The 13231-nt window shown below is 35.7% G+C and overlaps 2 protein-coding genes and 1 pseudogene across 2 annotated transcripts; 1 reads left to right on the top strand and 2 right to left on the bottom strand.

The window, feature by feature from the left end:
* Positions 1-378: 378 nt before the first annotated feature.
* Positions 379-861, bottom strand: LOC127188413 (replication protein A 32 kDa subunit-like; annotated as a pseudogene).
* Positions 862-4674: 3813 nt separating this feature from the next.
* LOC127188579 (olfactory receptor 4K14-like) lies at positions 4675-5586 on the top strand. Its single transcript, XM_051145009.1, has one exon. The coding sequence runs from the start codon at positions 4675-4677 to the stop codon at positions 5584-5586; it is 912 nt and encodes a 303-aa protein (XP_051000966.1).
* A 5155-nt stretch (positions 5587-10741) lies between these two features.
* On the bottom strand, positions 10742-12935 carry LOC127188578 (olfactory receptor 4F15-like). The gene is made up of 2 exons (XM_051145008.1): positions 12032-12935; positions 10742-10746 (listed from the first exon to the last, which is right to left on the bottom strand). Exons 1-2 carry the CDS (start codon positions 12933-12935, stop codon positions 10742-10744), a joined length of 909 nt encoding a protein of 302 aa, XP_051000965.1.
* Between the last annotated feature and the right edge of the window lie 296 nt (positions 12936-13231).

Genomic DNA, 13231 nt, shown 5'->3' with positions numbered 1-13231 from the left:
TTTATAGTATCTTTATTAGTTTCTAAGAAAACATAACACAGACCACAAAATTGTTTGGAAGAACAGGATGAAACCTAGGGTTATATAGAACAATTCAGTTTTTAAATTGGCTTTGGGTAGTCCAGCATAAATAAATGTTTATTATGTATATATGAAGGAAAAATAGAAAAGGAGACAAGGAACTCTAAATATAGTAGGGACACTGTGCATTAGCTATACAAGGAAAATAACTGCTAATTTTATTGTGTTGTTAATGTTTACTTACCTACCATCCTCAAATACCAGCAAGAGCATTTCCACTATTATTATATCTTTAGGAAGTATTTTTCTCTTGGATGCTTTATGGTTAGTGCTTCTTACCACAGATTAATGATGATCTCAATTTTCATTAGAAAAACTTCTTTTTACAGTGGTCAGCCTCGAAAGTACTAAGAATAAGCTACTGGCATCGTCTGTATCAACCCACTGGCGAACATCCATAGGTGCTGCAGTCATGTCGTCTATTTTGTAAACAATATTGGTAGGAGCCTTCTCTGCATGTCTGATTATTCCCACAATAGTGACCTGTGAAATCTCAACATTCCCAATTTTGAACACTTCATCAGTCAGAGTAGCAGAAAGCAGCTGAGATATGGTACAGGGCACAATGTGCTGGGCTTGGACCCTTGATTTCTTCTCTGCCTGCGTCGGTGTGGGCGAGCCGAAGCCGCCGGGGGTCTACGTGTAGCTGCCCGCTCCGCCATAGCTGGAGCCGCCGAAGCTTTCGAATCCGCTATTCCACATCCTGGTCGCGGTTCTCCAGACAAAGAGGCCCAAGAAGCTCAAGTCCGGAGAGCTGGGTGAGCACCTAACAACTACTCGGCCGCTGCTCCGGCGTGGCGGCCTTGTGTCTATTTTACACTGGCGCCACCTACTATCAGTTTTTATTAGCCTAAACAATTTAAATATAATTGTGAGATTATAACTATCAAGTCATCATCCCCATCAGAGACTTAAGATGGAATAAATATTACCTAAATTCATAGGAAGTGCAGGTAATAGCTTCCAAAAGTATATAAAGGACAGAGATATTTGGCTGCCTAGACTGTCAAAATTCTTCTATAACATTGAAGCATCATCTTCAGTGTTCTGTCTTGTATTACTTGACAGACTTTTCTGTGTACCAGGAATTATGAAGGACTTGTCTATCTTGTCCTTGAAAAGCTCAGCAGTCTACTTTCTGCATCCAGTTTGTCTATTTTTGGACAATATTCTCTCCGTAATTGATGCAAGCAATTTTATGACCCAGTGGCTAGCTTGCCATATATGAAGCTTGTGATGTTCTTTGAAGTAGAACAGACATGCTGCCAGGAGCATACTGGTGTCATTGTCAAAGAGACTTTAAGCTAATAAAATCTCTAAATCCCACATTCTGTAGATCTCTGGGGGTTTTAAAGACCATCTATATATCTTATCTAAATTGTTTGTTTCTAGCTATTTTTAATCTGCCATATAGGAAACATATTATTACAATTAACTAAACTTATCTAACATGACCATGAGTTTGATTGTCTGGCTGTTAATAAGCATTTCTAAAAGAAAGAAATGAAACAATTGGTAATAGGAGCTTTTACTAAATGGTAGTTAATAGCAGCATTCAAAAGGACTAGAATTTAACAATGCAGTTTTGAGAATTATGTAAGTGCAATACCTTAGCATGTTGTAACAAAACATAATTCTAAATCTGTACCAATATACAAAGACTTCCATTATTGTAAAGTTTTGGCTTATCAAGGCTCTTTCCTCTCAAATTAGATTCAATAATCTACCTTTTACTGATCATTCCTATTACCAACTCCTTTATATGGAAGTCCAGCTTCGACATCAACCAGGGAAAACTGTGGTGGGATGTGACTCCTGTGGCTGGCTGCCTGGTGACCCTATAGACTTTCTCTGAGGGCAAGTTTCCAGGCAGGAACTGATAGTTACTGGCAATAGCTTCCACTGGTGTTGGCAAACTAGGGATGATGGCTCCTAATGGGGGCTTCCACTGATGGTGGAAAGCATCAAAAAAAGAAAGGGAAAGAAGGAGAGAAAAGAAACACACACACACATGCACACACACACACACACACACACACACACACACACACACACACACTTACACTTGATGATGAAGTAAGACAGTCTCCAGCAGGTACGTTTTAACAAGCTTCCTCTTTTTTTAATTATTATCTTCTTATTATTATTCCTATTCTTATTCTAATTCTTATTCTTAGCCTTATCTTTATCCTTCCTCTCACATGTTATATACCCCAACAAAATCTTTCAAGTGGTACAAAAAATCTTAATGTGCTTACATTCTATTTCTTTATAAATAAATGATTACAATGGATATACGTAAGAAAATCATGTTCCCCGATACCTTCACATGATCAAATGTTTTATGTACTCTGGGTGAGAAACAAACATGAATAACATGTTCTTTCCAAGAATCCACATACATTTGTACCTAAGCAACTTGCTATGTATTAACAGAGTATAAGCAAGCAAAGTAAGTTATCTGCCAGTTTTTCTTTACTGGCAGACTACAATTTACACAGAACATTGTTCATAGTAGAACAGAGAATTTAGAGATGGCAATGTATTCTCTGTTTCCATCCGGCAATATTAACATAGCCATGACTGAAAATATTGATAGCGAATTAGCCGGAGCAGCTCCCAAAGATAGTCACCCAGTCCCTTTGATAAAAGTAATGTAGCATCTACAGAAAACGTCAGTTACGTTCTTTAATATATTAGCTTTTTGTGAATGTAGAAAAAATGCTTAAAGCCATACTTAACTGTTGTCACTTAAAGCTTCGTGTCATATCCTCACCTTCCCCTCCTTGACTTTAACAAGAGACAATTCGGAAACTGTGAGGTCTCAAAGGAGTATGATAAAGATAGAAGAAAATATCATTCCCAAAAGACTACTCTGCACTAACTATATACTTTACACTTTTTTACAAGCCACTGGCACAGAGGAAAATGGATTGTTTTCCTCACTTTGGTACTATTTCCGAGTCTTGTTACAACTATGGACAGTGATGTATTCATGAAAAAACATTTTGTCAGGTACTAAGTCTCTCTGATAAATTTGTGATCTATACACACTTGTTTATTTCTTCTTTATTTTAACACCATCTTATGATGAATATTAATAGGTGGGATTTGGGACTCTTACATAATTTTCAGAAGTATCAAGATTTTTGTCAAGCTGTCCTGGATGACTACTCTCTAAAAGCATCAAGAAGAGTGTTTTGTCTAAAGTCATGCAGTCTTTGGATTGGCCTGATTGAAGAACACTTGTTCATAATGATTTTGAATCATCGGCTACATAGTTTTCATGGAATAAAAGATTTCTTAGGGACACTGAAAGGTAAGTATAATCATCAGAAATTTCCAGATAAGCTACTAGTCAGAGAGAGAGAGAGAGAGAGAGAGAGAGAGAGAGAGAGAGAGAGAGAGAGAGAGAGAGAGAGAGAGAGAGAGATTTTGAAAAAAAAAAAACTCCAGTAATTTAAGATGATATCACAAAAAATAAAAAATAAAAAATAAAGATGACATCACAGAAGGAAAGGATAATGTTAGAGAATTCATGCTGGCACATTCCTGATGTTATGAAATTTAGTCACACAGTGTGCTAAAAATACACATGTGGAAGTCAGAGAGATTGACAGGGACACAGAATTAATTTTTATGTGATTCTTAAATAAACAACTTTAAAAGATGGAAATTATCTGATTTTCATTTACCATTCATGTTTTAATTCTTTTTTCCAAACTTTATTTCATGCCCTTATGCTTTAGAAGAACATTCTTTAGGAATAGAAATTTACTTTTCCTTCACTGGACACTCTTGAAAGTCAATTATAATTCATTAATAATATTGAGACCAATATCAATCAGTTTAGCATAAATTGATATCTATTATAATTCTACTAAACCCTACAAACTTCCATAGAAAATAACACATAAGAAAATAAGCAGATGGTTTTAGTTTGGGCTATAAGATAATACTTTTATCCTTAGAAATGTAAAGTAGAAAACCCTTAGAATTTAGTACACTCACTAAATATTAATTGATATATACTAGAAAATGGTTATGATGAAGTGCAAGAATAAAAAAATTAAGATTATCTTAACTTGCTGGTGTGTTCAGCTTCATATTTATCTTTGACTTTATCTGACTTGTTACTTTCCTCTTAAATTTTCTTTGTCATTCAATATTTTGTTCTATAAGTCCTTATAAAGTGTAGTAACTTCTATTGCTTTTCTTGTAAAAACTATGTCAAAAATCCACTTTAATTACTATATTTTACTAAAATCATTTATATTTTACATTGATATACTTCACCTGTGTTTCAGGACAATATGTCATCTGTTTTGTCAGTGTCCACTAGAAGTAGAGTACATTTCTTCGTAAGCCCTTATACAAGAATTAAACTGTGTAAATAAATGAGAATAAAGTTTCTAGGGCCCAGAATGTATGAATGTTACGGAGAATGTAATGTTCAAAAGCCAACTCTCCCAAAGTTAATAGGTCCAATCACTTCCACGAGAAGAGTATGAAAAATCTTTTTAATTCATATCCTCCCTTATTCCCAAAATCTAACACTATATTTTCCTTCAGAATGATTTGGACCTGAACTAAATGGAGGAAGTAAACCAGTCTGAGGTGTCTGAATTCATTATTCTTGGCCTATGTGACTCTTGGAAACTCCAGGCCTTCTTCTTAGTGATATTTTCTTCACTTTACTTAATCACTATTTTGGGCAACATATTTATTGTAGTCCTAATCATCACTGACCTTCACCTCCATTCCCCTATGTACTTCCTGTTGGCCAATCTCTCATTCATTGACTTCTGTCTTTCCTCAGTCACTACACCTAAGATGATCACAGACTTCCTCAAGGAAAGAAAGACTATCTCCTTTGGAGGGTGCATGTGTCAGATTTTCTTTGGACACTTTTTTGGAGGGGGTGAGATGGTACTGCTTGTGTCAATGGCTTATGACCGTTATGTGGCTATCTGTAAGCCACTCCGTTACACCAGCATTATGAACAGACACACATGTATTGGATTGGTGCTGGCATCATGGATCATTGGCTTTGTACATTCAATAAGCCAACTGGTTTTAATTGTAAATCTGCCCTTCTGTGGATCCAGAGTTTTGGATAGTTTTTTCTGTGATATTCCACTGGTCATCAAGCTAGCCTGCATGGACATGAATGTTCTAGAAATTGTGATAAATGCTGACAGTGGAGTACTAGCAGCCATATGCTTCATTCTGTTGCTGATTTCCTACTCTCATATCCTGATTACTGTCTGCCTTCACTCTAAGGATGGGGCATCCAAAGCTCTCTCTACTTGCACTGCTCACATCATAGTGGTGGTATTATTTTTTGGGCCCTGTATCTTCATCTATCTGTGGCCAGTCAGCATAACCTGGGTGGACAAGTTTCTTGCTGTATTTTATGCAGTTATCACACCTCTTCTGAATCCAGCCATTTATACTTTAAGAAACAAAGAGATTAAAATTGCTATGAAAAGATTGCAAAGCTAGCAAATGATTTTAATTGAAATTTAGGATTTTTTAAAATATTAGAATGTTAGTGTGTGGGTTCCTAAACTAGTGACATTTGCACCTTTTATCTAGACTAAAAGAATTCTCCAATAACAGAATGTATAGTAGTGATAGTTAAAAGATCTCAGTCACTTTAATTTTACAAAATTTCATTCATCGTTGGGCAACGAATATTTTTCTGTCTAAATAATTATATTTTAAATTTTATTATAATTTATTTAGGGTACATCCCAATTTTTATCCCCTCACTTGTATCTTCCCATTTCCACCCTCCCTCATTCTTACGCTCTATTCCCCTCCCCTAGCCATCTGACGAAAGGGGACCTCTTCCCTCATCATATGACCTTATCACATCCCATGTGGATAGCATACTTTCCCTTCCTCTGTGTGCCACCTGGCCTTCCCACAAAGGGGGGAGTGATCATGTTATGGGCACCAGAGTTCATGTCCAAGATAGTACTAACTCTCCCCACAACCATGGAGAATGAGTTGTCCATTGGGTAGCTCTGAATAGGGGGTCTAGGTTTACTAAATGTATTGCCCTTGGTTGGTGCAACAGTTTGTGTAGGTACCCCTGGGTTTAGATATGCCTGCTTGATGGTTTTCTTGTGGGGATCATGACCCCTCTGGTCCTTCCATCTGCTCATCTTTTCATATCATTCTCGCCTGAAGTTCAGCAGCAAGTCCCAGCATCTGTCTTGATCCCCTGCTTGGTGGAGTATATTAGAGGACATGTATGTTGGGCTAATATCCACTTATAAGTGAGTATATACCATGAGTGTCTTTCTGGATCTGGATTACCACACTCAGGATAATTATTTCTAGTTCTATCATTTACCTGGAAATTTCAAGATTTCCTTGTTATTAATAGCTGAGTATTATTCTATTGTGTAAATGTACCACAGTTTCTTTATCTATTCTTCAGCTGAGGAACATCTAGGTTGTTTTCTGATTCTGGCTATTAAACTAGGCTGCTATGACCATAGTTGAGCAAATGTCCTTGTGGTATGATGGAACATCTTTCAGGTGTATGACCCAGAGTGGAATAACCTGGTCTTGAGGTACCACTGCTCCAAATTTCATGAGAAAGCACAAGATTGATTTCCAAAGAGGTTGTACAAGTTTGCACTCCCACCAGCAATGGAGGAGTGTTCCCCTTTCTCCATATCCTCACTAGCATCTGTTATCACTTGAATTTTTGATCTAAGCCATTCTGATGCGTGAAAAGTGGAATCTCAGAGTCGTTTTGACGTGCATTTCCCTGATGAATAAGGACATAGAGCATTTCTTTCAGTGTTTCCCAGCCATTCAATATTCCTCTCTGTTGAGAATTCTCTGTTTAGTTCTGTACCCCAAACCAGATACACTAAATGTGTTGGAAGAGAAAGTGGGGAATAGCCTTGAAGTCATTGGCTCACCTGTTGGCATAGTCTAGCTGGCTACCCTGGCCCAGGGATATCTAATCTCCACCTCCTAGATACTGGGACTATAGGTTTGCTTACACAGCATTTACATAAGTGCTGGGGATGGAACTCGGGCCCTCACACTTATGAAGCTTACCTCACTAACCACTGACTCATCTCCTTACCTTTGTCTTTAGATTTCAGAAAAACAACAATTTTCTTAGTATCTACCTGTTGCTTTATACTGATTTTCTTAAATATGTGGGTGTGTTCCTTTGTCAGTTCTTAGAATGTTTCCATTTTCCCCTTCTTCAGTTCTAGCATTCATTTACACACAGAACACTGTATTTAATATTATTTGAATTAACTCTCCCTATGCTTCCTTCTTATTTTATATCACTATCACCTAGATTGCCTTTCCAAGGCTTGTTTTCATGTCTACTTGTCCTTTGTATTCTTTCAGGTTTGAAATTCATATTTCATACATTTTCAATTTTATAACATATTTATTTTTTCAGTTGTCAGTTGAAATATGTCATGTTTTAAGATCAACTTTAAAGTTCTCTGTTTTTAAAAAATATGTAAAATTGATCTTTTTGTTGTTGTTTGCTTTGTTGGTGTTGTTGATATTGTTGTTTGAGACAGAATTTTTCTGTATGGATGTCCTGGACCATACTCTATAGACCATGCTGGACTTGGACTCTTAGAGATCTGACTGTCTCTGCATCCTGAGTGCTGAGATTAAAGGAATACACCACCACCACTAAACTGTAAAATTAAATATTATATTCTCACTTTGCTAATTCTAAAAATTAAGTCATCTATTTACTCCTTATATTTACTATTAATTTTAATGCATACCCCTATTTTCTGTATGTTCCATAATTTTTTTATGATTCTGATATACTTTTAATAGGAGAATAATAAATATCTAAGTTGTATTAAATTTTTATCTCAATGTACAAATTCATATATATTATGTAAATGTATTACCATAATTTCACACTCCTCATTCTTCTACCTTCTGAATTCTTACATGATTTTGTTTTATCTTGTGTTTTTCTTGTCTACATGAATGATTTTTACAGGAATAAAACACTTTTTTCAAGAAGAAAATCGAGCTGGCCAATAAGTCTACAGAAAAATTTACTACTATTAATCACAAAATGGAGTAACACCCTAAATGAAACATCATTACATATTTCAAAAGCTATTAATAAAACCGCAAGAGATTGACAACAGTGAAAAAAAGCAGGTAGAATGCCCCCCCCCCAATACTAGCGAAATTCAGTTTAGAATTCTACCAGGCCTTTAAAGAAAAACTAACTCCAATTCCTTTCAAATCAGTACATAAGTTGTAAAAGAAAGTAGTGCTCTTTAATTGTTTATGAAACCAGCCAGCATTACCACAGTACCCAATACAGCTGAAGAAACAGACCAATGTCTCAGGGATAACTTAGATGAACACTCTATCATTAAAATATTTATAAGTAAATTTCAAGAACAAATAAAATATTATTCATCAGGATGAATTTTAACTCAGAGATTCAAGAATGATTCAACATGCATAAAACAATACCTGTTATCAAGCACATAGACTGAGAGACAAAATTTGATACAAAAAAGAGCTTTGACTAAATGTAACACTACTTTATATAAAAAGAAAAGAACTCTGAAAGTATTAGGAATACAGGGCACATACCTCCATATAATAAAGTTTATATATATATATATATATATATATATATATATATATATATATATCTTTTAGTTGATATCCTAGTAAATATATGGAAAGCTAAAGATCAGGAATGAGGGAAGGATGTGCATTGTCTCTAGTACTGTTGAGAATACTTCTTGAAGTCTTAGCTGTAGCAATATGACAAGAGAACAAAAGTGTATGTGTGTGTGTTTGTGTGTGTGTGTGTTTGTGTGTGTGTGTGTGTGTGTGTGTGTGTGTGTGTGTGTAATTCTGAAAGGAATGGCATTCTTCATAGAAATAGAAAAAAAATCAAACCATACTGCAGTGGTTACTAACCCACTTGATTTATGTGGGGCACCAAAAAAGGGACACAAACATATGTATATACATTTACACTTACCCAGTGCTTGATTAAAGATGTCAAAGACACAAGTTTGAGAATATACACCATCTTTGAAAACGATCCTGGGAATGCACATATAGAAAAAAGAAATAAGACATATCTATCACCTTGCACAAAAATTAACCCCAAATAGATCAAAGATGTCAATGTTAGCATCTTTTGCAAGCAGCAATTATAATTTTTTTAGATTTTGTTTAATTACAGTTGAGATGTGTATCATTAGTAAAGCATATATCATCAAATTCTGCCCAGGATGTGAAGAACAAGATTCTTTATTGTTGCTGGGGGGTATACTGGTACATAAGCCATGCAAAGCACAGAGGAGATTTCTCAAAAACAACTCTAGTGTTTCCATCTATACTATTTCTTATCATGTACCAAAGTATTCTTTAGATATAATTGCACACCCATATTTATGTCTACTCTATTAAAAATAACAAAGAAATAGAATCTTCCTAGATATTCAAAAAAGGATGGATGAAAAATTAAAATTTGGTATATATCCACTATGTGATTTTGCTGTGATAAGGAATAACATTGTGAAATTTGTAGGAAAATTAATGGAACTGTAAATATTATAGAAAGTGAGGAAACGCAGACATGAAAATGAAATTTTCACATTCACTTTAATATGTGTGTCCTAATTTCTAAGCTTTAGATACCTGCACTAGTGTAGGGATGATAGTGTGAATAGACTGGAAGACTAGCAATGAGCGTGAGAAAAAGTCTCTTCAATGGTGAGGAGACAGAGCATGCATGTGGCATAGAAGTGGAGAGAGAGAAACAATAGAGAGGAAGAACAAGGATTAGCGGGAGAAGTGGGGATGGAGGGGAGATCAACCAAACTAATGATATTTGACAAAGCTTATACTTTATGACCTAATCAATAGAACATGAACTAATAGGATCTTGATAGGAGGTAACTCATGTGAGTGAATGAATCTGTTTACAGAAGTCTTAAGGTGGTGAATGAAAATTCTAGTGCCAGATGTAGGCCATTTTCTTATGAGTCATTGTTCAGGAAGGGTTCATAAGCTCCTATAACGATAGAGGCAATTGGCACCACAGTTGTTTCTGCTGAAGACACAACATGCCTTGGTCAGGGCATAGAGAAATTCATTGGGGCGGGAAGCTTCCTCACTGATGGCCACCTTCTTGCAATGCCAGAGTGTATTATGTTGTTTATTGGAAGATAATTGTCATCAGCAACTTATTCAACTTTGTAATGTACGTATAGGAGTATCTATAGCTCACCATTACTATAGTGACAAGTCTGTCATGGGAATAACCAACCACTGTCTTATTGTATTTGATACTTGGTAAGTAAGACAGAATTCACATATGTTTCTTTTATCCTCATCAAATTAACAACTCTGTGCAAGGTTATAGGTCTTACTGGAAAAGCAACTGCTGTGTTAAATGGATATGCCTGTCAGAATGCCTTTTAAATAATCATGTTTATGTAATGGGACAATATATACCTTAAGGTTATGTCAGAAAAGCTAATTTTGCAATGAACAGTGGTGAATACACAGATGTATCACAAAATAAGGGGGTGGGATGATTAAAAGAAATGATTAAGGGTAGAGGTATGTGAAATCTTGATTTCCTGACAGGGAAGAGTTGTTACACTGGAAATCACAATAGATATTACTCTCTTAGTAAGATCTCCACTGGACTTGGCCTGTCAATACTCTGTTGTGAAGAGGGTATTTTTATAGGGGTCCACTGCACTGCTTTCTTAGGATTAATACCATGATAAAAGATGACAAGAAAACAGAAGTATTTTCTTTTTTTTCATTTTTTAAAATTAATTTATTCATATTACATCTCAACTGTTAGCACTTCCCTTGGATCCTCCTATTCCTCCCTCCCTCCTACTTCTCCCCTTCTCCCCTCCCCTATGTCTGTGATTGAGGGAGACCTTCTCCCCCTATATATGCTCTTAGAGTATTGAGTCTCCAGAAGCATTTTCTTTAGAGGTGTTTTACATTTAGCCATTGGCAAAAATGTTCATACTCCTGTAAACAACAATAATAAAACCCACTGGGTCACAGAAGAAGTCATGAAAGTAGAAGTGAAACTAGTTGGGAATTAGTGGGAATAGGAAGTGTGGTAGTTTGACAAGAGACTATAGTAAAGAGTGAATATAATCAAGTACATTATGTACATGTATTAAAATGAAAACTCATCGCTATCTATAATTAATAAACACTAATAAAACATTATAAATAATCTTAGCAAGATGATAGAGAGAAGTGAATTGTCCTATACTGTTAGTAGCATCAGTATTAATTACTACAACCATAACAGAAAACATTAAGGAAGTTTCTCAGAAAACTAATAAATAAAATTATCACATAAATTGGTAATCACTTTACTGGTTACATATGATATATCTTTCCACAAAGACATTTAGATTCCCATGTTTATGGAAATTAAATGACAGTATACATGAGGTGAAAACATGGTAAGGGTATATTGATTGGCAAATAAAGAAATTGTTTTTGAGGTTAGAAAGAACACTCAGTGGTTAAGAACATTTGTTCTTTGTGTAGAAGACTTGGTTTGGAACCACATAGTGCCTAACAACACTCATTTGTTCCAGTTCCAGAGGGTTTGATACCCTATTCTTGCATTCATAGCCACTGCACAGAATAGACAAAACACTGGCAAAACACATACACATAAAATAAAAAATAAATTAATCTTTTAAAGTTGTTGATTTATATAAAATGATATTTTATTCACCAATGAAATTATGGATACATCTAATTTACAGCACCATAGATAATTCTTGAGGGAATTATACAATTTTAAAAATCAAACATAGAAAGAAAAATAGTGTTATATAAGGATGTTCACTATTTTTAGGGAATATTCAGGACATTTTCCTAAAACACAGGATCTTATTACTCAGTCTCTTCATTGCCACCTTCATGTCTTTGTTCCTCAGTGTGTAAATGGCTGGATTCAGGATGGGTGTAATCATGAAGTCCAGGATGGCAAGAAACTTGTCCACTGGCACAGTAGGAAATGGCCACATGTACACAAAGATGCATGGTCCAAAGAACAAAACCACCACGGAGATGTGAGCAGTAAGTGTAGAGAGGGCCTTGGACAAATCACCTGATGACTGTTTCCTTACAGTGACCAGGATCACCACGTAGGAGACAATCAATAAGAAGAAGGTGCCGATAGAAATGATACCACTGTTGGCAGCCACCATGAACTCCATTCTGTCGTTATCTATGCAGGCCAGTTTGATAAACCTAGGAAGGTCACAGTAAAAACTATCTATCTTATTAGGACCACAAAAACTCAAATGGACCACAAAAGCTAATTGGGCCACCGAATGCAAAAGGCCAATAACCCAGGCACTAGAGAGAAGCAAAAGGCACATCCGTGGGCTCATGATGGTCAGGTAGTGGAGGGGCTTGCATATGGCCACGTATCTGTCCCAGGCCATGGCTACCAGCAATACCATCTCAGATGCTCCCAGTACATGCAGGACAAATATCTGGAAGACACAGCCCTGAAATGAGATGGTATTGTGCCCAGAGGACAGGTCAGAAATCATCTTCGGTATAGTTAAGGTGGAAAGACATAAATCAATAAATGAGAGGTTTCCCAATAGAAAGTACATGGGGAAATGTAAATGTGGCTCAAATGCCACTGTAAAAACAACAATAGAATTTCCCAGTACAATGATTATGTAAAATACCACAGAGAAGGTAAGGAAGAAATGCTGTATTGGTCTAGATGTTGAAAGTCCCAGAAAAACAAATTCAGAAACCTCATTATAATTTGTTTCATTCATTAACTTGGTTATATTTCCTGAAACAAACAACAGGAATAAAAATTATGAAGAAATGCACTACAATATTAAAAGAAGAAAATGCTAATAGTAGAGAAAATTCTTCATTTTCATTTAGCAAAGTCCTTGGAAAACACATGCATTTGCTCATTGATTAAACAAGTGTTCAGCAAGTTGGCAGAAAACATGGAGAACTTTATGTACACATGATTTGTGCCAGATATCATGCCATATGCAAGAAACAGATTCTATCCTCATATAGTGCTCTGTCTTAACATGAAGTGAGACAGGAAATACAT

The sequence above is a fragment of the Acomys russatus genome, chromosome 4 (assembly GCF_903995435.1).
Source record: "Acomys russatus chromosome 4, mAcoRus1.1, whole genome shotgun sequence".
Classification (NCBI taxonomy): Eukaryota; Metazoa; Chordata; class Mammalia; order Rodentia; family Muridae; genus Acomys; species Acomys russatus.
Note: the sequence above shows the minus strand (reverse complement) of the source record. Positions and strands in the feature narration are given on the sequence as shown.

What these genes read in the sequence shown, in the direction of transcription:
- LOC127188579 (XM_051145009.1), top strand. Translation starts at nt 4,675, where the DNA reads ATGGAGGAAGTAAACCAGTCTGAGGTGTCTGAATTCATTATTCTTGGC.
- LOC127188578 (XM_051145008.1), bottom strand. Translation starts at nt 12,935, where the DNA reads ATGAATGAAACAAATTATAATGAGGTTTCTGAATTTGTTTTTCTGGGA.